This window comes from Cryptococcus neoformans, chromosome 10, assembly GCF_000149385.1.
Source record: "Cryptococcus neoformans var. neoformans B-3501A chromosome 10, whole genome shotgun sequence".
NCBI lineage: Eukaryota > Fungi > Basidiomycota > Tremellomycetes > Tremellales > Cryptococcaceae > Cryptococcus > Cryptococcus deneoformans.
In genome coordinates, this window is record NC_009186.1 from 562,674 (window position 1) to 585,343 (window position 22,670).

Consider the following 22,670-nt stretch of genomic DNA (forward strand, 5'->3'; position numbering starts at 1 on the left):
CATGGCATCAACTGCTTCTTGAAACCCACTTCCATTAAATCAATGAAATCTTAAACAAGTTGGGTACGAATCTGATTGAGGTAGGGCATAAGTTTGAAGTGGATGTTGAACAGTGGGTTGAATTAACTTGCCGTAAGCTGCATGGGAATTGTATTTGTTACCATTTTGGTAGCTGGATTTATAAAGCGACAATTGCTTTGGATACAGTTCGAGGCCATCCGTTTCATTTATTTCAGGCTCAAGGAAGCCTTCATCATAAAATGTGTCAATAGGTGGCAACGCTGTCAATTTCTTTCTACGTGAAACAGGGAGTGTTTTCCCAACAAAGCAGAAAACTGTTCAAGTCATCCCCAAGCCGCTCGACGTCATCTGTGAAACGCCAGATGTCGAAGGAAAGAGGGGGAAAAGAAGACGAGGAAGAAACATGAGGACAAACAGCAAGATGCAGAGACGCAAGAGAATATCCACACAGCAAGAATCAAGACATCATTGAGTGACTCGCTTAATAAACTAACTGGAATGATCGCAATGGTCAACAATTGTATCTCAAGGCAAGCAAAATAAATTCGCACAAGCGAACGAAACCTCCCTCCTCTTCTTAGGTCTCCAAATCTCGGACAATGGGGTATCCATCAATCCTGAGACAAATAAAGCCATCCAAGAATCTCCTTGTCCCAGGTCTCCCAAAGAATTTCGCTCCCTCATCCGTCTCGTCAGTTATTATAGGCGCTTTGTCAAAAGTTTCTCCAAAGTCGCCGCTCCATCACATCACTCACCAAGAAAATCCAAGCCTTCATCAAGGAAGGGCGATGTTCAACAACCAACGCGTTTTTTTTTCTAAATCCTCCAGCAACAACTTATCTCCTTTCCCATTCTGGCTCATTATGATTGAGCCCGCGAAACCATTCTTAAGACTGTTGCTACAAAGTTAACTGAAAGTGGGCGGAGAGTGAATGACATAAACCGCCCTTGCCAAATTCCTTGAAGGTGACCGACAAATTTCTGATGTCCATATAAGGACGTGATAATGATGAAATGCTTAGAAAACCGGAGAGAATCTCTTCGTTAAAAAGATCAAGCCATCATCATCCACCCGCTCATTAAACTAACCGAAGCCATCGCTATGAGCAACGACAAAGCTACGGAAAGAGGGACGGAGGAGACTGGACGACGTCAACGTCGCTGCGACGTTGCTTGAAGGTGACCATCAACTTTCCCATGCACATAACAAGTCGATATTGAGGAAATGCTTAGAATAATGGGATAATTTAGATGATATGACGGTACGGCCAAAGATCCAAGTAGCTTTAATGGGCTTGTGTGAAGGACCATCATCATGAATAGGGTGTTAAAATGAGGAAGGAAGAGAGTGTTGTACGATACAGCAGCACCTGTATACGTACAGTAAATATTCCAATCCGCCTAAAATCTGGTTGACCAAAGTCGAATGAAATGCAGAAAAGGATTATTACTTACATAGATTAATAGCCATTATGAAACAAAATTGAAGACAAGAAGATAGACTGCTTAATACTTCGGCTCCTTTCAATGATGCTGTGGCCGCCTTCCCCTCCCATTGTTGTATAAGAGAGTGACCCAGTCGCATGTCCAAGAAAAGAAGTGATGATGCATGATATATGATGAAGGGATCTCAAAATATATACTAGACAGTAAAAGAGGTCTGGGCATACATCGTGCCGAAGAAGAACATGTCAGGGGGCTATCTCTTCTGGCGATAGCCTTCAACAGGTTAGGGACAACAAATGATCCGAGGGCCTCTTCAAATAGACAGCCAGATCAATGCCGGAAGATGATAGCTTTAAGTAGACGAAGAATACTTGGAGAGGACAACAATAGTGGATCGACAAGTATCTAAAACTATGGAAAACTACTGTCTTATATACCTTTCATCTCAAGCTCTGCTGACTCATCTTTCGCACGCCAGCCAGTTCTACATCTGTTTGCGTTGCCGAAACCCGGTGGCGAGGAAGGTGGTGGAAGGTTGTCGATCTCTCTATCTCTGTATATCTCTCGGGGTTCGGTGAGAAAAGGCCGCGGCCGTAAACGAAGGGGTATGCTCGGACGCGGACTGAAGTGGGATGAAGAAGGGTTACTGTCATAATCGTGCTGACAAGAAGAAGAGGAGGTTTTGTGGAAGTGATCCTCAGTCTTAGATGAGGAGTTTGATGTAAAGGTGGAGGGAAATCAAGAGGTTAGTGGCGACAGCCACGTGACACTTGTCCACTCACTCACTAGCTCCGTCTCCTTCCTGGGCCATTTCTCTATTTGAATCATCCTCGTCCACCCCTTCGACAGCGTCTAAGTCGTCAGGATCTACCTCCCTAGCTCTCTCTCCGCCACGAAGATCTTATAACATATTGTGTAGTACCGTACAAGCCGCGAAAATCTTGGGTTGAGTCGGCATGGGGTACTCAATGTCACTTGCTAGGATCTTGAATCTTCGCTTCAACACGCCAAATATACGCTCAATATAGTTCCTGAGCGACGCATGCTTTCGATTGAAAAGCTCTTGCTTATTTGACGGTTCTCTAACAAATGACCATTTTTTGTCAGTTGAGAGTATAATATTTGAAAGATCGAGAATATATACATACCTCCTCCCAGTCCTTCTCCATACCTCAGTGTGATACAGGACTCCCCGGTAGGGAGTCAGAACAGCGTCACAATTTGGATACCCTAGGTCTCCGAGGTAATAACGACCTGCAGGGCATGTGAGACCAAAGTGCAACTTGGCCTCACGGAAAACTCGTGAGTCATGCGCTGAGCCACTGAAGCCCGGCAGAAGGTAGATGAACTTGAAATTGAAATCGCAAATTGCGAGGACGTTGGTGGTTATAACGCCTTTCCGATTACGATTTTCATCTGCAAAGAGGGCGGGGACTCTAATAGGAATGTGAGTGCCATCAATGGCTCCCACGGCTCCTTCGAAGCCCTTGTATCGTTCTTGGATCAGTGGATGGACTGGGGTGTCCGAAGTTGGCATTTTGACCCATTGGTTGTATACCCCAGGGACAGTCAATCCTGTGATCACTGTGTGGAGTATTGGACTGGAGTTTCCTCAACACCGGCGTACTAACAGACTCGGAGAGCAGTGCACAGAATAATGATGAGGAAAGACCAGAAAACTATGAAAGGAAAATTGAATTATATATGGGTATAGGATCCGATTGGATTACGTAGTCTAAGTCTCTAAACGAGTTACACGCAAACGACTAACTCCGTCATGGAGAGCCCTATTATCTCAGTCAGGTTGCCTTCTTTGTTCGCAAGCAGTGGTTCGAATGAACCGAAGGATTGTTTATCCTGTTACCATGTCCTGAGATCCTAAAAACTCCTAGAGTAGATTGTTATGATAGTCCTCTTGGTGTACGGCTTTTTCCTGGAGAGTGTCGTCAATCCCTGAGTAGAAGTATTGTTTGGTGGACCTTTCTGTCCAAGAAGCGCTTGGAAGCACTAGGAACTCGCTTTGGCAAGCAGGGCGCAGAGCGCCGCCAATTCCACTTGCTGGAAGGTTCAAGGGGGTGGAGGATCTATGCAATGGCTTGTTGGACAATTAACTCACTCCAGTGGACGAAAATGGGCAGATACGATGGTCCAGTTTCCATTCTGCCAAACTGACACGAGCCTCTCAAACTCTCTCGACACAGCCACACCGGCAAACAATCGAGAGGAAACAATCTGAGAGGCCTCTCGATTGCTTTCCCAGTCGCAGCCAAAGCCAGCAACCATCTTAAAGAGTTATAGTCATCCTAACATGGCCAACTATGGGCTAACGTGGGGAAAATCGACAAAGCCACAAGTAGATGTTTCTCTTGGAGCTCCTGCCGGAGGGTCTTAGGCCGTCGTTTCTGATGACTTCTATTAGTACTAAATTTCTAAACACAAAAAGACTCACTCGTATCAGATGCGCAAAGAAATTATAACTGGCGATGTAAAAGGCTTAACATCATAGAATTACCATCAGATAAATGCAGTTGAATCGTGTAGTCTGAGGCAATTTTCATCAGAATGTGCCTTCTTTAAACCGACCAATCTAAGGTCTGATTTGTCTTTCAAGCAGATTTCCCCAGATCAGCCATCGTTAGCTTTTCACAGGCCTGAGAAACCCTGTTTAACGTCAGTATTCACAGCAGGCGGTTGATGATGAAAAGTGACCTAATGAGTTTTCATCCTTGGTTTACATTTGGCCGGGTCATCAATATCACATGGGTCCGTGAATGTTGACGGGAAGGTTTCTAATAATCATTTGTTTCACGTGAATAGGACGAAATTGGCGTAAGTTACCGCCGACTGAAACAATGAAGACAGCGTCAATAGGCGACAAATCATTATCCTCTCGTGAACAGAAGCAATAAAGACGCTTTGGGAAAAGCTGATCGCTGTCATTGAGAATAGACTTCGAAAGAACTTTTTTCTTTTTTCAAGTCCTCGAAATATTTTGACGGCACTCGGACGGATCCTCCCAGAGCTGTGACCCCTTTAGATACGTCCCCAGTATACGAAAAGCAAATAAGAACGGATGACCGGACTTACACCATGAGAGCTGCCATGGCATGCTTCAATATTCCCGCCTCTGACTGGCAGGGAAATCCAAGAATTCATTAGCGAATGCCAAACTGCTTGCAGGTTTTTTCGTTATAAGTGGTGAAAATAATATGGAAAGAAGCGAGACATGTTAAGTTGTTGTTGTGAGTTACTAACGAGGACGTGTGAACAGCTGCAGGTATGACGCATAGGGACGTTGTAGTGGAAACACCGACCGAGCCTCCTTACTGCTGTGTTAATATTTTGTAAGTAATTTTATTAACATCCACCATTCGATGCGGTACTCGGAAAAGGCCGATCGATGACGATGAGCGAGCAAGACGATTTCTTTACACAGATGTGCCACTTTGAACCGATCGAAATTCTTTGTAGGCGGCATAGTGTAGTAGTACCAGTACTTCTCCAACACGTCTACTACCATTAGCAATCAATACATCTCAGAATGTCACCAGCTAAACCTGCATGGCTCCCTATCCTTGAGCAGCAGCTCAAAGAGAACCCCAAGTGTCTCGGTACGTCCCCATCAATGTTCAAACTCTCTCCATCGGAATCGACTCTGATCATCGAGCAGCCTATGCTTTTTCCACTTTATCCCAGGAGGGTACCCCCAAGGTCAGGCATGTAATCCACAGAGGGTGTGAGTCACACATTACAGGCACTACACCGATAATTCATCCAGGCTGTAGTTACGCCGTCTAGTCTTCTTCTGACAACCACTGATACCCGAATGGATAAACCCGCCCACCTCTCTCACTCCTCAACCATCGAGCTTGCTTGGTGGCTATCCTCTACCAATGTCCAATTCCGCATTACAGGTCAAGCCTATACTATCCCTCTCACCATGTCTCTCTCTGACAAGGAGTTTAACAGAGTCATCGATGGGCTCAAGGTTACGGGCACAGAAGAAAGTCAGAAAGAATGGTGGGAAGGGAAGAGGAACGAGCTGTGGCAAGGGGTCAATGGTCGCTTACGTGCAGGGTTTGGAAGGCCATCTCCCGGAAAGAGGCTTGAGGAAGTTGAGGACTCCAGCAAGTGGCCGGAAACCATTCCCGCCAAATCGGTGAGTCAACCATTCATGGTCATAGATATTTCCTCATAGAATTCTGTAGGATGATCCGGAAGGCCAAAAGCTTGTAGAAACAGCGTATAACCACTTCGCCATCGTGGCCATTCGTCCTGAAGCAGTTGAGTTCTTAGAACTCCAACCAATCCCTAATCGCAGGACTCAGTGGAGGTGGACAAAGAACCCAGATATCGAAGATAGTGGAAGCTGGGAGGAGGTCAAAGTAGCTCCTTAGGCTTCTGTTTTTCATATGATGCATTGTACTCAAACAATAGTAGCAACTTCTGTATTGACAATGTCCTCCAATTTCATGTTCTCCGCGCCCTCGGGAATAACACCCGCCTTTCTTAACACTGCCAAAGTCCCCTTTACAACATCCTCCTTGACTTCTGCCAGCCGTTGCTCCCATTCTACACTTTGAAGCCACTCTGCAACGTCTTCTTTCTTGTGCCCGAAGAAGTTGTGTACGAATTCAATGTCCTCGGAGGTGCGCGCTTCGGGGGAGTTGAAATGCTGCACATACGGCTGAAGGGAAGCAAGGAAAGGCTTGATGGTGGAAGACGGGACAGAAGGGGAAGCAGCGATGTGCCAACAAGGCCAAGGGGCTGAGAACTATCAGCATAGCCCTCACACGTCATCATGTAACATACTATAGACGGAACCGATGAAGCGAACCTCACCAGAGTCCACGTAGGGCTTAGTGGTGAACCATTCCCAAAGGAAGACAGAAGCTATTTGACATCAGCATATAATGTTTCGCTTGGCACATATCCTTACTTTCGCCAGAGTTGACAGAGTCCCGGAGAGGTTTGAACTGCCCGTTCACTGAAAAATATAAGCTCTGAACAATCCAACAGAAAATGATGACATACCCTTGAACTTTGGCTGCTCCTCTTCGGACCATTTTTGCTGCAATGATAAGACTGAGGCCATAACTTGAGAGCCACTGCACTCAATGTTTAGCCGATTCTAAATGATCGGCAAGATAATAGACCTGCCTTCCCAAGCGAGAAATCCCAAAAGTTGTGCCCTTGAGGTCGTCTACAGAATTGTACTGGCTGTTCTTACCTGTAACTATGGCCCTATGTACCAGTTTAGTTTCAGAATAATAGAAAATGCATGCTTACCATCGCAAGGGAGACGCAATATATCGCCCGACAATCTTGTAAGACGTCTGGCCGTTTGCCAAACCCGCAATGAGAGCGTCGGTAAGCGCTTCAAGCTATTATTAACAATCCTACGACTCAATGTTCCAGGCTTACCGATGCAGAGATCAATCTCCCCGTTCTTTAACTTGACCTGCAATATTCATCAGTTCGTCAATGCTTGGAGTATTACTGTCACCGAGACATACCTGCATTTCGCCGGTCCCACCCGGGCACTCAATCAGCTCTACTGTCTCCCCTTTGTCCTTTTCGACAAATTGAAGAAGAGGAGAGAGGAAATGCTCTCGGTGCCATCCGACCCTGAGTTTTGTGGACATTTTGATATAAATGTCAGGCTGAAATCGTAACAGAACCCCTTCTTAACTACCTGGCAAATGCAAATGGCCCGCGGGGCTAATGAGTTGAAGATAGATAGATGATGCACAGCAGTAGTTATCGGCAATATCCGCAATTGGATACTACGTAATATGATGACGTGGAAGTTACATCTAGCCCACGACGACGACAGCAGAAACATGATGACAGTGAACGGCCGGATGATCGACTGGCAGGGCTGGCAGGAGTGATCTTGATTCCAGTTAATTCGTTGTGTCAGCTATTCTGTTGTTCATTTTATCTTGTATCCATTTTCATAACTAAATAATTGGAGGCTAAGATGCACTCAAGCGTCCTCCTATATTTTCCTCTACTGCCCCTACTACCAGCACTCGCAATCAGAAGCGGCCCGCATCAGCTACGAGATCTCTACGCCTATCCAAAGTACCAAGTCCAATTTCTCAACGACTTGCCCGTGTCAACCAGTGATGCTAAGAGAATAAAGGAAGTGGGCGTTGGTAGCGAAATAGAGTGGCTAGATATGAAACCTGGGGACAGAAGTCTCGAGGATGGCACTAAAAGGGTATGTATGCTTTAACATGATTCAAAGAATTAAGGCTAATTTGTATTAAAAACAGGAGAGGCTAGAGTTGATTCCAATGAGCTTTGTTCCGGCGGGCCACGAAGAAGATCCATCTCCCTACGAGTATCTCTGCTTAATGCCATCAAATAATAGCACCGCCTCACAAATGGCAAGAATAGATCAGCTTGAGGAAGTGGAGGACGAGTTAGACCCTGTTCAAGGGTGGAAAGCTTTAGCTCACCTAGACGGGAAATGTCTTTACTCAAAGCAAGGATGGTTTACTTATGCGTGAGTGACCTTTCAAAGCTCTTTTTTTTTCGGCCTGACTCTATGGTAGCTACTGCCACGATTCCTACATTCGACAGTTTCGGGCAGCTGCTAATCCCCATACCCACCCTACGCAGGGCTATGTCCCTCAGGAAGACCCCAAATACGAAGGCTACACTCTCGGTCGCCCCTACCCGGTATCCAAGTTCAAAGGATCCAGGGTGAAAGCGAAGGGCGGTAAGCCAGGATCTCCTGCCAAGGCAGAAGACCGATCAACTGCTGTCGAAACTACTGCCAATGCTCCCCATACTCAATCATCTCCTTCCGTGTCTTTTGGCCTCGGCGCTTCTTCACGTTACCTGGTCCAACGCTGGAGTGATGGTACAAGATGCGACAAAACTGGTCGTCCTCGAGAGATTGAGGTGCAGGTACATTGCTCAATGACCTCTGGGGATATGATCTACATGATTAAAGAGGTTGCCATATGCCAATACGTTATCATCATTCATTCACCACATCTGTGCGGACTACCTGGTTTCAAAGCACATGATGCCGAGGTTGAACCGGCTAACGTAATGTGCCGACAGGTGGTGGACGATGAGGAGTGGGCGAAATGGGAGAACGAAGTTAGAGATGGAACAGCAGGCGCGAATGAACCTCAGCCTCAGGAAATCGAAGAGGGGAAACAGACGAGAAGGTTAGAACAATCATCGTTCTCTAAATGGCCTGGAAAAGGGCAACCTCAGTTCAGATTCGGACTTGCAGCCGCAAGAGAGCGCCCAGCTGGAGATGAAGTCAGCCATGAACAGTCCGGTGTAGATGAAACGGGAGAAACGGGAGACCAAGCCAGCGAGTCCATTCCGGCTGATATTATCTTTGGTCTTGATATGGACGAGGATATGAAGAGCATGCTCAGGCGTGCTGTTGGATTACTGGCAAAGGAGGCCAGGAGTGAAAAGCGAGACAATGGTGATGAGGAAGAAGCAGACGGAGATGAAGTTGTCTTGATCTCATGGGACGAAGATGAAAACGGGCGGCCGGTGCTGCTGGAAGCAGATATCCTCTTAAAGGACGAAGATGGAGAGATTAAGCTGGAAATGGGTGCAAGCGAAAAGGATATGCTTAAGAAGGTATTGAGAGATTACATGCTTAAGGCAAACCACGAAGAAGAAGAGCAAAGAAAGCGGGTTGTCGATGAGTTATGACTTTCATGACTGTAAAATATGTATTGAATTCTTCAGGACAATATATATTTGACATCTCTGAACTGCTTCCAAGTAGGTGGCCCTCACTATATTTGAAACAGAAAACTGTAGATTCCATACAACCATACACAGAACAACTCCAAGATGACAACATTAATACAGCAGATAACCAATGTAATGTTTCTAATACGCTTCTTCATCTTCCTCGTCTTCCCCCAGCTCAAATGCCTCACCGGCCACAACCCTTCCCCATCCGTACCTGGGTCTATCGACGGGTTCAGCATCAACTGTGGCTGCCTTCTTTCCCTTGTTTTGTCCCAAAAGAGCAGCCTCTTCCCTATCGCCAGACCGCTGTTCAGATACCAACGACTTGACTTCGGGCATAGGGAAGATCAACCCCATAATTCTCTTCAAAATGATCCAGCTCGCGGTCCAAGCTAGAGTGATAATTGTCCAGGAAGCATAGCATTGTATAGCCGAATCTTCAGGATCAGCATCTTCGCGTGGGGAGGGAGCTGCGCTGGAAGCTGGATTGGAGCATGGACGGTAGGGGATATCGGGAAAGAGGGTAAAAAGGACGGCGGCCACTGCGGTAAAAGTCAGTTGGCGATATCACTCATAACTGCCATGAACGGAAAACGTACGGGGCCAAAGAAGGAAGAAAATTGCTGCAGTGGCAACTTCGAATGCACGGACCTGTCGGGAATAGCCCGCTTGTCTTTTGATATCATCCGCAGACGCGGTGCTTTTGAGACTGATACAAGAGGATGAGATGAGGTTCACGAATGGTTCAGACAAATGGCATACCATAGAATGGTGAAAATCATGCTCAAAACAGAGATTACGAACATGAATATCTCACTTAAGTCTGAAAGAGAGAGCATCAATGATTGCTCCCAAGCGAATGGCAGAGACTCACTGGAATCACCGATACCCAGCCCTATCATGCTCGCACAAGCAACGCCTAGAGAGCACAGAAAAAGAGGCAGATACGTCCATACTCTCCCCTCTGCATATCTATCCTTTTTCTTAGGCGGTGATTGCCACGGCTCCGAGGCTGAGGAGGAGGGCATGGTAGGTTCGGCATCTGCCATTCCTTGCGCATATGACCAGGTTGAATTGCGAGGAGTCGTAGGCGACAGAGTACCGTAGGACACTAAACTTTCTGGTGTAGTTTGCCCAATGTCAGGGGGTAGTGATTGATTGACCCTCGTGGGAGAGTTGGGCACCGAACCCAACGCCATCTCCCACATGATATACCCTCGACTTCCTTTCCCTACTGTCTGTCCTTCAGATAAGGATAGTGATTCAAAATAGCTTGGCGAAAGAGTGCTGGATATTATTACAAGTAAAAGGGCTAGCGTTGAGGTTGACAGAAGATGCAACAAGGTGAGGTCGAAAGTGAGAAGTGGGCAAGTCGGTAGAAGGAACTCGGGAAGTGTAGGAGAGCATACGCCTTGCTGGAGGGTGAATGCAGAGAATGCCATTGTTGCAGCTGTGAAAGAGTCAGCGTATCATATTTGAATCTCAAGCCAGTTGAGCTTACATGTCCAGCATATCCACAGCATAGATACTAGCGTGAATTCGAGACGGTCGAGATACAATCTCCATGGGCGTGACAGCAAGATGTGTGCCATGCGCCTGTTCCCAGACGTCGTCAGCACTCAATCCTGAGAGGCCATCATTTCGATAGCATAGAAAACCATCGTCCAGCACTCACAATGCAGCAACCCCGACCAATCCCGTAGAGCCCATCAACACAATGAGCCCTCTTATATCACCAGGCCTACCGCTATACATTTCCGCTCCTGCTCATTCTCATGTCGTTAGCTTATTAAGCGGACTGGCGAGTAATTTCGAAATGTCCAATAGACTCACCACCCGCTGCAGATGGAGCCGAAGATGCAACTGCTACCCCTGATAGCACACCGACGAACAAATCAAGCCCCCACCGAGCCTGAGTGATGGTGAATAGCGAAGGGCTCATTGCGGTGGGTGGCCAAAGGATGAAGATCTGCTTTGTCAACTGCCACGAATTGGAATTGACCTCCTTCGATAATCTAGATTAAGAGAATGTTTGTTGAACCTTAAGGCGAAATTGATGGAAACTGACGAATATTAATTTCGTTACCTTGGCTTCTTGTACATGGGGCATCGTCGTACCATCATTGGTCGGATCGTCGATGAGTCATCCGCTTGCGCTTGTCACCGTCGGGCTTGATATTACGGCTCATCGGGCCCAGGCAGTGAATGGTAGCTTGTCGTTCATAACACAAGTGATGCACATAATCTACTATTATTATATAGGTACAGGTGATTTAGATACATTGCTGAAGCGCCGTGCAGCATGCAGACCGGGGAAACTGAATGGGGAAATGTTTTGCTCTGAGCTCTTTGCGTGGTGCGGTGGGAACGCTGAAGAAACACGCATCCCCCCAGGAACAGCGCGGTAAATGGTATAAACAAAACATCTCAAGCGCTTTCCAACTCATCTGTACTTATACTTCCTGGTGTCTAAAGTGGTACCAGCTGGGCGGAGCAAGGGAGCCACGCATCAAGGTCTCCCCGCGCCTTTTGATGAAGAGCACAATGGGAGACAAGATGCAATCGTACCCCTTGCTCGATTAGCGAATGATGCATTATCAATATCTATTTTCTAACCCGAGTAAGCCTTGCCTCTTCCATCCACCCCCCAGCATCTCCAAATCCTCTCTATCACCCTCAGCTTATCTTCCCTTTTCAAAACAGGATTTTCAACCATCCTCAAATCGTCCAAGAATGCCTCCCTCTTACTTGCGCCTAATACAGTTGCCCATGATCGAAGACTTGAAACAGAAACGATGAGAAGACCTCTATCACGATGAGTCATCTCCGCTTCAGGGGAGGTGATAAGGAGACGCTCAATGGATCTATATCTGCGTTAATCACAGTCATAATTTTAAAAGATGGTTAACCTACCGAAGACTGTGGAAGTAAGCTCGTCTTCTGCTCTTACCCCTCTTTTCACCCTTCCAAACACCTTGCAACCAACCCCCGAAACCGTAGAGTATCAGCAGACTGGGAGCAAGTCCGACAAAGGCGAATGTAAGCTGTTGAGAGCGGAGAAGGTGGTCAAGTGAGAGGAGGGAGAGAGAAAGATCGGTCTACAGTGGGTATTAACAACAGCGAAGACGGGCTAATGGCGCGCGCGACTGACCTTAGTCTTCTGCACTTGAATCAAGAGAGTTCGGATGAGGCTCCCCATCAACGCATTCTTCAGAGGACTCTGCATCTCCCTCTCGTATACCCTTAACACTTCTTCCATATCTCCATTTTTTACTTTGTCTCCGAGCGCCTGTAATTGAGGTCCAGAGAGATGATAGTAATCCTTTCCGAGGTCCATGACCATTCTCTCAAGAGACTTCTCTTGTGTTAATGTCAAGCTACATATTGAGACAGAGATATTGGGGGCTTACAGCTTGATCGGATTGAACGGTGCTGGGAGCTACACCTAGACCTTCACCTCCGCCCCTCAATGTCTTTCCAATACCTTCCAGCGGTTCCCATACCCACTGAACAAAGAATCCCTTGATAGTCTCTTTTCCATTCCTGATCTGTTCCTGCAGCCACTCTTTATTTCTCCCAATGATACTGACCGTGAAGTAGAGGGTGGGGGGAAGAAAAAGGAATGGGAACCAGAGTCTGGTGAGTCTTCCAGGTCTAGCGTGGACGGAGAGTGTCGAAGAAATGTTGGCCTCTGACTGGGAAAGGCGGGTGGTGAGAAGTGAGAGGAGAGTGTTGGCGGTAGGAATAGACTGGGGAGGTGTCGTGGAACGAGATTTGCGGGGTTTAGGAAGTGGAACGTCAAGGACCGAACACAAAAGGCTGTACACCCGTTGGGTCTCACTAGCTACATCACCCGTTGCTTGCACACCCTCTTTTGCCTCCATGTTCCATTGAGGACCTTGTGATGCAAGGACGCCGATACGGTGTGCCGCATTGTCTCGAGCACGGGTAAGCTCAGATCTGGTTGACAGGATCTCTCTCCTGGTGAGCGTCCACGGAGAAGTGATAGATGTCAGGGCTGCAGAAGTGGTCGAGTGGAGAGGCTTGAAGAGGAGCTCTTTGGAAGGAAATTTGAAGGCTTTCAAGTTTGGAAAAGATAGCTGGGCTCGAGGAGGGATGGCATTCCACAATCTATGTGGCATGGCTGGGCTGAGTGAGCATTTGTCGGGCTACATGGGTGACGTTTCTTACTTTGGATGAGGTAAACGCTCACACCACGCGGGCTATTTAATACGACATCCCACCATACTCTCTCCCGTTCAAGGTTTAGAGCGCCGTCAATAAAGGCATCCAGGACTTCTTTCCAGAGGACTGTCACCGCTCGACCCATCACTTCGACCTCCACGAGCTCATCAATTTCGCTCAATTGATCGGCTGCGTATCCTTCCTGATCCTTGGCGCTAGCAAGACCCTCCAGAATTTGCTGCAGCCTCTCCTTGCTAATGGGTTTGGATGAGCTTAGCTCTGAGAGGGCACTCTGCAGATGAGGTTTGGGAGTCGTAGACTGCTGGACATGAAGCTGGGTAGAAGGTGGAAAGGAGATGGGGAGAGTAGAAAGAGCCGAAAGCTGGAATTGGAGCTGTTCCGAGGCGTAACTGGAGGCGTGCGAGTGAAATACGGAGGCCATCTTGGAGATAGGTATTGATGTATAGAGCTGAAAGTCGACATTTTGACATATTTATTAGTGGACCACAAGAGAACTGCTTTAGTGACGTCACACTGTAGAACCCGCGGCCGGCCCTTTAGTCGGTTGTCTAAATAGCCGCCCACTTTGTTTTCCCGTCTGATTTCCGGAAGGCGCGGAAGGCAAAGCGGTTTGGCGGAAATAACGAACGCAGAAAGACCCAAGTTAATGCTTCTCGACCCTACCACTTTTTATACGGCTCTTTATATCTCAAGTTCAACTTGCCATCCTAGTAATGAGGTTCGGAGTGGTGTCCTCGGATTCCGACTCGGACTCGGATATCGTATCTGTCGATTACTCCTTCTCTTCGGACGAAGAATCACTGGACGGCTTTCAATGGTATATATCCCTTCCGCTCCCATGTTCTGCTAAGCTAATACGTGTCTCAAGGATATCTACAGATCCAAATTCCTCATTGGGGAGAGATATACGCGCTGCACTAGATTCTAGTGATGAAGAAGTGTTGGGCTCTGAGGATGAAGTGGAGATTTTGGGACTGAGCGGGAGAAGCGTCAATGGCGGGAAGAACGGAGGCAAGGCAAGGACTCAATCCCCTTGGAATGCTTTTTCAACGTACGTATCATGTGTATGGATGACTCAGAGCTGACATTGAACTAGTCCTCAATCGTCGAAGAACAAGAGAAAAAGCGAAATTTCGTCTTCGTTATGGAGGCATTCGCCCTTGGCGCGCTCATTGACTGGAAGCAAAGTACCCAGCAGCAAGGCTACTTTGGAAGAAGTGCTGAAAGAAGAGCCAGATGTGTTTGAAACTTGGGTCAAGAGGACTGAAGAGGAGGCTTGGGTACGTCTTGACATCGCTAGTAATGTTTATTGGGTATCTCACTAAATATTCACTTACTCAAAGAGGGATGGTCAATATCGTGCGGCGAAGCAGCAGTCGCATGTTCGCTCTATAGCCACCAATGCTCGTGCCAAAATTGTATCAATCCAGGAGTCACAACTTTCACAAGAAGCTGAGGAGATTCGACGACTTTTGGAAGGGTTAGCTCTGAGGCATGACAAACAAGAAGAAGAGCTTCGGAAAGCTTTCAAGGAGCGCGAGGAGAGTCTTTGGAAGGTATGTCTTTGTATGAAAGTACAACTGCTGATACTGACACCATATTAGGACATTGATGAAGTGATTCAATCGGTTGAAAAGCGGGAGGCGGAAGCTGCAGCGAAGGCTGCCAGAATAGCTCAAGCGGAGGCAAAAAGGAGAAAAGAGGAGGAAGAAGCCCGGATAGCAGAAAAGGATCGAGTGGCGCGCGAACAAAAAGCGGAGATTGAACGCCATACGAAGGAATTGGCTTTGAAGGAACAGCAAGCGAAGGCTGCCATGGAAGCCAAAGAACGCAAGTTGGAGGAAGAAAAGAGAGCAAAGGAGGAAAAGGAAAAAGCTTCTAAGAGGATTGTTGACAAGAGAGAACAAGCTGGGGCCATGTGGAGAGCGTACACCGAAAAACAGAACTGGATGAAGAGCGAGGTGATTGAGAAGGTCAAGGCGGATAGACCAACGATGACGAATTTGAATAAGGGGAAGAGGATGATTATTAGGTGGCTGGGTCAAGCCTTGAATACAAGAGAATCTGTTGTGAAGATCGTGAGTTAGATCACGGATGATTGGACACTGACTATGATTAGACAACCGACATCCATGATCTCCTTATCCAACAACTTCCCTCACCACCTTCCGCGGCTTCGCCCATTCAATTCACTCCAGACGTTCCCAAACCATATGCCTATCTTCTCTCCCATGTTTCCAAAGTACTTATCACTCAAGCGCAGTCCGAAATTACGTCCAAACCGACATCCGCCTTTCCTCTGGCAAAGGTTGTAGTGGGGCTGATGCTGAGGGGTCACGCCGCTTTAGGCGATGTTTTATTTGCTAGATTCGTGAAAAAGTGTCCTTGGGTAGTTCCATTCTACCCCGCTCCTCAAACTGTACGTTTTCGCTGAAGAGAGACGTTTGAGAAATGCTAACAGATGGTAGAATCAAAGTCGTGAAGCGTACGAAAAGTCAACCGGGCGGGGTACCGATGAGTCACAACACGAATACATCTCTCGGATGTCCAGCATTTGCACTTTGTTTTTTGCTATCCTTCAAACACCTCTTACGCCGCTCATCCCCACTTTACCGTCTGCACCTACCCCAGAAGAACTTGACAAACTCGTCCCTAAGCCAATGCGACTCACCTATGCCTGGACGTGGCTTGCTCTTGCCCTTCGCGACCCTATGCCAGCTTCTCCTCCAATCGCTGCTTTGCTTACGACGTGGATCGAAATTGCCCTGGCCGAAGTCATCCGTATCTATGGTAAAGGTCAAACAGATAAACTTAGAGAATCTTTGGAGAGGGAGGGAATACAGGGTGGGGAAATCAAGGGCGATGGAGGGATGTCGCGGGACAAGCTGGGCTTCGTGTTAGACAAGTGGAGGAGTGGGGAGGATATGGCGATGAAAGGGAGGGACTGGGTAGCTTGATGCGCCATACACCATCCCGCAGATTGAATGAGTGTATCATATATCTGGTTTTTTGTTGTACTACGTACATACGATTTCACACTGCATAATGCGACTTTTGCATGCCACCTGCAATCTGCCCGACCAGCAGTAGGAGGGGATAGGAATTCGGTCTCGTAGGAGTTATCAGGGGGCTCATACACTTACGTCCACTCGCACGATTACACTACTGCTGCATGCTGCGGGGTTCCGGATTTGAGGGAGGCGACTGTACTTCGTTGCATATAATTGTACGTAGTGTATGCCGTCCGCTTGAACATGATCTGCCGGATTGGAGATGATGACGTCGACGGTAATAAAGGGCGGCATGGGACATTACATGATGGCGGATGGCGAGACATTTGCCTCCACCTCCACCTATACTTAGCAGGATGCCTGGACATTCATCACTCAGCACAATAATATGACGTCGAGCGTTTATGACATTTTGTGCCTCATTATATGGCTTTCAACCCCTTGGAGCAGTTTGGGGAATGTATAATATGAGAGTTTGGAAAACTATTTATGCATGAAATTGGCTGCCGAACAAAGATACATACCACTACAACCCCAAGCTCAACAACAATGTCGTCTGGTAACGTACCAAAGATTGAAAGGCTTAGCTGTGTCCCTAACGACTACCCCTGTGAGCCCCTTCCATTGTACAATTCGTTGGAAGAAGTGCTGACATTTAGAGATAGGGGGTGAGGTCGGCAATGACAGTTTGGCCGCTCGTCTAGCATCGAAGAACGGTGCCGTCTCGTTCGACCTCAAGCCTGAACAGGCCTACGCCGAGCTGTGGATGGGCACCCACCCGAATAATCCTGCCCACCTATTCTCATCCCCCGACACACTCCTTTCCACCCACCTCAAAAAGAACCCTTCCTTACTCGGTGCAGCCAATCGATTTTCTCCTCCCTTCACTGGGGCAAAGGGCTCTGGCGCTGAGGGCCAGGAAGAAGGACATGTACCTTTCTTGTTCAAAGTTTTGACCTGCAAGCAAGCTCTTCCATTGCAGATCCATCCCGATAAAGCTTTGGCCAAGAAGTTGCACGAAGAGAACCCTAAGCAATTTGGCGAGTAAGCTCACAGCCCATTTTGCAATGATAATGAGGAACTGACTTGAGGTCAAGTATCAACCATAAGCCGGAAATCGCTGTCTGCCTTTCAGACCGTTTTCTTGGATTTGCTTCCTTTCGCCCATACGACAAAATTGCTTCACTCTTGAAAAGTGTTCAAGAAATTTCTCTTCTCCCCTCTTTGCTCCAGAAGTCCATTAAATCGTTCATTTCTGCCCCCTCGGCCGAAACTCTTCAACCTACTTGGGAGGGATTCATTAAGCTCGGAGACAACGAGGAATCAGTCAAGAAATTCTCGGACCGCGTACTTAGCCAAGGACTCAAGGCTTTTGACAGTGTAGATATTGAAGACGAGGACAAGAACAGATTAGTGCGAGCTGTTGAGTTGGGAAAGAAGTACAACCCTGGAGATGCTGGACTGTTCTCTAGTTTGTGGGTTGCCTCCCTTCCCAGTAGTGGGAGTTTTTAAGATTTGTAAGCTTACAAAGATGTTTAGGCTCTTTTTGAATCTTATAGAGCTTAAAAAGGACCAGGGTATGTACGTCGGCGCCGATGGCCCCCACGCTTGGCTCGAAGGCGGTGAGTAACCTTCCAAGTAACCTCATCGCTTTTACTAATATTGCTAAGAAATCGTTGAGCTTATGGCCATCAGCGACAATGTCCTCAATGTTGGCTTCACTTCTGACGACTCCAAAGATGATCCTTCATTGGTTGCCAAGGCTGTAACTTGCACCCCCAAAGCTATCAAGGACCTTCTATTGGATGCCTCCAAGTACTCCAAATCTCAAAATGGAAGGACAACAGTCTATTCAACTCCTTTTGAGGAGTTCTCTATCATGAAGATTGCAGGAGATGAAATCTTATCTCCTCTGGATGGGGCCGGAGTTGCGGTCGTCCTTGAAGGAGAGTGGACGGTCGAAGACCAAGAAGGAACAAAGCGAGGAGGGGAGGGTACTGATGGTGAAGGAGGTGAAGGCACTATTTGGTTTATTGGTTCTGCGACTGAAACGAAATGGACCGCAAAGGGCGGTAAGGGCCAGATCTGGATTGCTTTCTACGACAAGACTGCCAAGAAGGACGACGTCGGAAAGAAGTAGATGTAATTTGCGTTATATGTCGTATTATAAATATGAATACTTAGTAAATAATGCGAAAATGTTCTGCGGATAATCGCACAACTTCGTCTGTCTCCAAAGATCTAAATACGTCCAGCACTGCTGACGAATCCTTATGTATTGCATGCGTTACAGTCTACTCGGCCTTCTTCTTTCCTTTTCTGTCCTTATCTACCTCTCCCAAGGACAACCAAATGGCAACAAATGCTAAAAACGTCACACTAGTGCTGATGGCAGCGATGTAATAAGGCCAAGCGCCGGTAATGAATCGCGGGTACTCGTCATGTCGCAAAGGGACAACAGAAGCGGTAGAAGATGTTCGGATGTAACTCCATCTGTTAGGAAGATCAGTCTGCGTTATCAGAGCAGGGGGGGGGGCAAGAATGACTTACCCAGGACGCCAGTACTCAACGGCGAACTTGAACACACCATGTCTGTCAGGGGCGATAAATCTTGCCTTGTATGTTGTGGCATCTGCAGAGCTAGACGACTTGTCTTCAATCATAGCAGTGCGAATATGAGGATCGAGCATGGTGAAGTCCATTTGGATGTCATCTGCGTAGAAAGGACCCCAGGAGGAGGTGCCATTTCCATTGGTGACATGTTGAGCAAGAGTAAGAGAATAAGTCTAGGAAATGTCAGCAAAAAACATCTTCTGCAACATGTGTATAAAACTTACAATGTCATCTTTCTTTGTATACATCTCTCGAGGCTCAGTCTCGCCCTCTCGAAAATGAGTAGTGGACACGACCTTGATGACCCCGGTCTCTTGGAAAACCCATTTGGTAAAATCAGTAACGAAAGCCGCATTACCAGTCTCGACTCTGCAAAGGATCAGTGCATGGGGGGCAAGAGATTGTCTTGAGACTCACTTTTTCCCATCAATGGTCTCGACTGTTTGGCCCCAATATTTGTCACTAAACACTTCACCGCTACCCACAAAACCAGCCCTGGCGTTATCTCTGGTCTGTAAAGCGCTAACCAGACTGGCCTTCTTGCCCGTCTGCAATGCATCCTTGCTCTTCTTCCCATCTACAGCCTTCTCCCTTTCAATTTCATCGGCATTGAGGATTTTGTCTTGCCCAATGTATGACTTTTTAGGTGCATGGAGAACGTCAATAAGGTAAGGGTTCAAACCTGCCGAGTGTACTGTACCGGAGGGATAGGCGATGGGCCCACCAGTAAGAGTAGTGTCAGATAAAACGGCACCGTTTGAGACAGCGCATTCTGTAGGGGGGAGTAGCACGGTAGAAGCGCTTTCTCCAGAAGGATGAGAGAAGGAGTCGATGAGAACGAGATCAGAAGGGATAAATTCGAGGTCGTATTCTCTCAGGTGTTCTCGCTGCACTTCAGGAAGCTGTGGGGAGAGAATATAGAGAGCATTAAGGCCCTTGAATTGCGAATCAAGGATGGCCTTGGGTGAAATGGAGGGGGAGAAGTCTATCGCATATCAGCATGGCTATTGTGAATGATGAAGGTCTTACTCTTCGCTGTAGGAGCGAACATGATTAAATGATCGTACTGCGCTTCTCCAAACTTGACAAGATCGGCGTCTTTGGATTCGGGCTCCTTGAATGTAAGCTCAAACCCGCGCTCTATTTCGTCGTTAGTATATCACATCATGTGTGAGGAATTTTCGTACGTTGTAATGAATTCCAGAATTGAGAATAGTCATCCTTGGTTACTGCGGACTCGAGCACAACCAATACTCTGTCGCCTGTCGCTGAACGTGCAGAGACGAGACCAAAAAATGCCACAAAGGGCATAAACAGCATGCTCGAAGTCCTCATGGCTGCTTTTTCTTGACTTTGTATGGGTGTTTGAAGAGTACACTCTGAAGTAAAAGGGAGCACGGAATTGCTGCTCCCACTCGCTCGTCGCCTCCTCGTCGCTGCGGTCGTGACGTGGAGAATAATTACGTAAATTCACAAAGACGCGTCTGTCATGTTTGTCGTACGCGTTCGGTTTTTCGACCACCACGCATTCTTCGCTTGATTTTTATTCGCTTTTCTTCTATTAAATCATTTATCACCATCGTTATGTTCAGAGCGAGCTCTAGGCACACGACAAACACTAATTCGTCTCCTGAAGTCAAACTCAGCAAACGGAACTCCACTGCAAATGGCGTTCCCAGCGCGAGGTATTCCTTTCGACTCAACTTGTACGTCTAGCGCGTCTTGACATATAGTCGGAGCTAAATAACTTCGTTTTAGTTACGAACGACCGCCAGCCCTAGATATAACACTTGAAGAATTTGAGACATGTGCCATATCCCGCCTTCGGGTTCTTTCACATATCGAATCACTCTCTCATCGATCATTACCCTACGCCCAAGTGGCCAGTGGAATCGCGACTTACGCGAAGACGCACTTACCACTGTCCAGTAACACTGCGAGAAACGTCAACCTTGATGATGAGAGGCGCAGGGATGAAATCGGTCATTGGGTTTTGAGGCTGGCATTCTGTCGGAGGTGAGTCGCACGTAATGTGAGCCAGGATCAGTGGCAAATGCTGACGCATATCAGTCCTGATCTTCGACAACGCTTCGTCCGCTCAGAATTGGCGCTATTTAAATCCAGATTCGAAACAGATGACAAGAATGAGCGTGCTGCATTCCTCCGGTCGCTTTCCTTTAACTATGACACTGTTGGCGAAGATGAGAAGAAATTTCTCAAGGCAGAGCTTCAGCAGATGCTGCCCAAGGGCTCCAAGGAAGATGCGATTTCTGAGACATGGTTTAAGGTCCCATGGTATACCGTACCAGACCTTGTCGGTGCACGACGTGTGTTAGTTAAGGGTGGCCTTGCCTTTGTTCCCCAGTCCCTTCAGCTATCTCTCGTCCTTCAGGTCTTTGCCGATCGTCTGGAGAAGGCGCTTGAGTTTACAGCGAAGAATCTTCCAAGATTAGACGAGGACGAGCGTCTTGGACCCGTCATCGACCACCTCGCATCGTCATTCTTGTCTGGTATAGGCGCCTCTGACTATCAACCGTCAGATGAATTGGGCGACGGAATGACCGTCACAGCCGACACCATTGACGATGTCGCAAGAAAACATTTCCCACCGTGTATGAGGCATTTATATGAAAAGTTGAAAAAGGATCATCATTTGAAGCACTGGGGTCGCCTGCAGTTAACATTGTTTTTGAAAGTAAGTATTGTCTATTTTCTTGCACAACATTTACTGACCAGCCGTAGGGTCTTGGTCTGCCATTAGATCAAGCGATCCTCTTCTGGAGACGGTCGTATGGAACAAGTATGACAGATGACAAATTCAATAAAGAATACAGGTATAACATCCGTCACAGCTACGGGCAGGAGGGTCGTCGAGCCAATTATCCTCCAAAAAAGTATGTCATTTGCTTTACATGCACGAACTGGACTGACCGCTTGCAGCTGTCAACAAATTCTTACTCAAGATCAGCCAGGTACCCAAGACGCCCATGGATGTCCCTTCAGACATTTTTCTCCCGAAAATCTTACAACTTTCCTTACCAACACTTATCCCGACCACTTTTCTCGTACTTCTCCCGAAATGCGAGATATCCTGGATAGTGTCAAGGCAAGTCACTATCACGTAGCGTGCACGAGAGTGTTTGAGGTTACGCGTGGTGTGAAGAAAGGGGAAGGGCTTGGGAATGGGGAAAGTGTCAGTCACCCCAACAAATGGGCGGACAGAAGCCGGGAGTTGGAGAAGGAAGTTCTGGATGGAATAAAGAAGAAGGAAGAAGCCATGGATGTTGACTAAGACGTAAACTGGTCATTTGTCCTTGATTTGGTCTCTCGTCAATTATATTGTATCTGTAGTCTTCTTTCCATGCACTTTCTGCTCTCGTAAGCTCGGTTGCAGGTTGGCTGTCCCCGACGCACTGGACGACAGAAGAAGAGTTCGTTGGCTTGACTGGCGGGTTGCATCGGAAGGCGGGATCAAATGACGGAAGCAGCTGAGGGTGGCGAGAATGGCTTGCGCATCTCTTGGAGATCTCGTCGCTATGAGGGCCTGCGCTCCACCATACTAAGTTCCCATCTCCTATACTCGAGCTACTGTAATATACCGGAACACCAAGCATACACATCCCAGTGGAC

At 47.4% G+C, this 22,670-nt stretch overlaps 9 protein-coding genes across 9 annotated transcripts; 5 read left to right on the forward strand and 4 right to left on the reverse strand.

Moving 5' to 3' along the window:
• Positions 1-5,008: 5,008 nt before the first annotated feature.
• Positions 5,009-5,665, forward strand: CNBJ1660 (hypothetical protein; the record flags this gene model as incomplete). Its single annotated transcript, XM_768078.1, has 3 exons — positions 5,009-5,078; positions 5,138-5,203; positions 5,253-5,665. The coding sequence occupies 3 exons, from the start codon at positions 5,009-5,011 to the stop codon at positions 5,663-5,665; spliced, it is 549 nt and encodes a 182-aa protein (XP_773171.1).
• Positions 5,666-5,893: 228 nt separating this feature from the next.
• Positions 5,894-7,112, reverse strand: CNBJ1670 (hypothetical protein; the record flags this gene model as incomplete). Its single annotated transcript, XM_768079.1, has 6 exons — positions 5,894-6,234; positions 6,280-6,360; positions 6,407-6,575; positions 6,624-6,670; positions 6,757-6,928; positions 6,984-7,112. The coding sequence occupies 6 exons, from the start codon at positions 7,110-7,112 to the stop codon at positions 5,894-5,896; spliced, it is 939 nt and encodes a 312-aa protein (XP_773172.1).
• Positions 7,113-7,450: 338 nt separating this feature from the next.
• Positions 7,451-9,165, forward strand: CNBJ1680 (hypothetical protein; the record flags this gene model as incomplete). The annotated part of the gene is made up of 3 exons (XM_768080.1): positions 7,451-7,693; positions 7,749-7,981; positions 8,031-9,165. The coding sequence occupies 3 exons, from the start codon at positions 7,451-7,453 to the stop codon at positions 9,163-9,165; spliced, it is 1,611 nt and encodes a 536-aa protein (XP_773173.1).
• Positions 9,166-9,348: 183 nt separating this feature from the next.
• Positions 9,349-11,152, reverse strand: CNBJ1690 (hypothetical protein; the record flags this gene model as incomplete). Its single annotated transcript, XM_768081.1, has 7 exons — positions 9,349-9,752; positions 9,810-9,910; positions 9,973-10,033; positions 10,085-10,660; positions 10,712-10,806; positions 10,886-10,973; positions 11,044-11,152. 7 exons carry the CDS (start codon positions 11,150-11,152, stop codon positions 9,349-9,351), a joined length of 1,434 nt encoding a protein of 477 aa, XP_773174.1.
• Positions 11,153-11,821: 669 nt separating this feature from the next.
• On the reverse strand, positions 11,822-13,837 carry CNBJ1700 (hypothetical protein; the record flags this gene model as incomplete). The annotated part of the gene is made up of 5 exons (XM_768082.1): positions 11,822-12,074; positions 12,124-12,308; positions 12,362-12,565; positions 12,621-13,354; positions 13,402-13,837. The coding sequence occupies 5 exons, from the start codon at positions 13,835-13,837 to the stop codon at positions 11,822-11,824; spliced, it is 1,812 nt and encodes a 603-aa protein (XP_773175.1).
• A 292-nt stretch (positions 13,838-14,129) lies between these two features.
• CNBJ1710 (hypothetical protein) lies at positions 14,130-16,373 on the forward strand (the record flags this gene model as incomplete). The annotated part of the gene is made up of 7 exons (XM_768083.1): positions 14,130-14,233; positions 14,285-14,467; positions 14,513-14,696; positions 14,760-14,972; positions 15,021-15,494; positions 15,536-15,835; positions 15,885-16,373. 7 exons carry the CDS (start codon positions 14,130-14,132, stop codon positions 16,371-16,373), a joined length of 1,947 nt encoding a protein of 648 aa, XP_773176.1.
• Positions 16,374-16,976: 603 nt separating this feature from the next.
• Positions 16,977-18,567, forward strand: CNBJ1720 (hypothetical protein; the record flags this gene model as incomplete). Its single annotated transcript, XM_768084.1, has 5 exons — positions 16,977-17,037; positions 17,093-17,471; positions 17,525-17,902; positions 17,967-18,049; positions 18,098-18,567. 5 exons carry the CDS (start codon positions 16,977-16,979, stop codon positions 18,565-18,567), a joined length of 1,371 nt encoding a protein of 456 aa, XP_773177.1.
• A 154-nt stretch (positions 18,568-18,721) lies between these two features.
• On the reverse strand, positions 18,722-20,375 carry CNBJ1730 (hypothetical protein; the record flags this gene model as incomplete). Its single annotated transcript, XM_768085.1, has 6 exons — positions 18,722-18,920; positions 18,978-19,213; positions 19,265-19,409; positions 19,458-20,025; positions 20,070-20,180; positions 20,228-20,375. 6 exons carry the CDS (start codon positions 20,373-20,375, stop codon positions 18,722-18,724), a joined length of 1,407 nt encoding a protein of 468 aa, XP_773178.1.
• Positions 20,376-20,624: 249 nt separating this feature from the next.
• On the forward strand, positions 20,625-22,332 carry CNBJ1740 (hypothetical protein; the record flags this gene model as incomplete). The annotated part of the gene is made up of 5 exons (XM_768086.1): positions 20,625-20,746; positions 20,799-21,056; positions 21,111-21,735; positions 21,783-21,934; positions 21,981-22,332. 5 exons carry the CDS (start codon positions 20,625-20,627, stop codon positions 22,330-22,332), a joined length of 1,509 nt encoding a protein of 502 aa, XP_773179.1.
• Between the last annotated feature and the right edge of the window lie 338 nt (positions 22,333-22,670).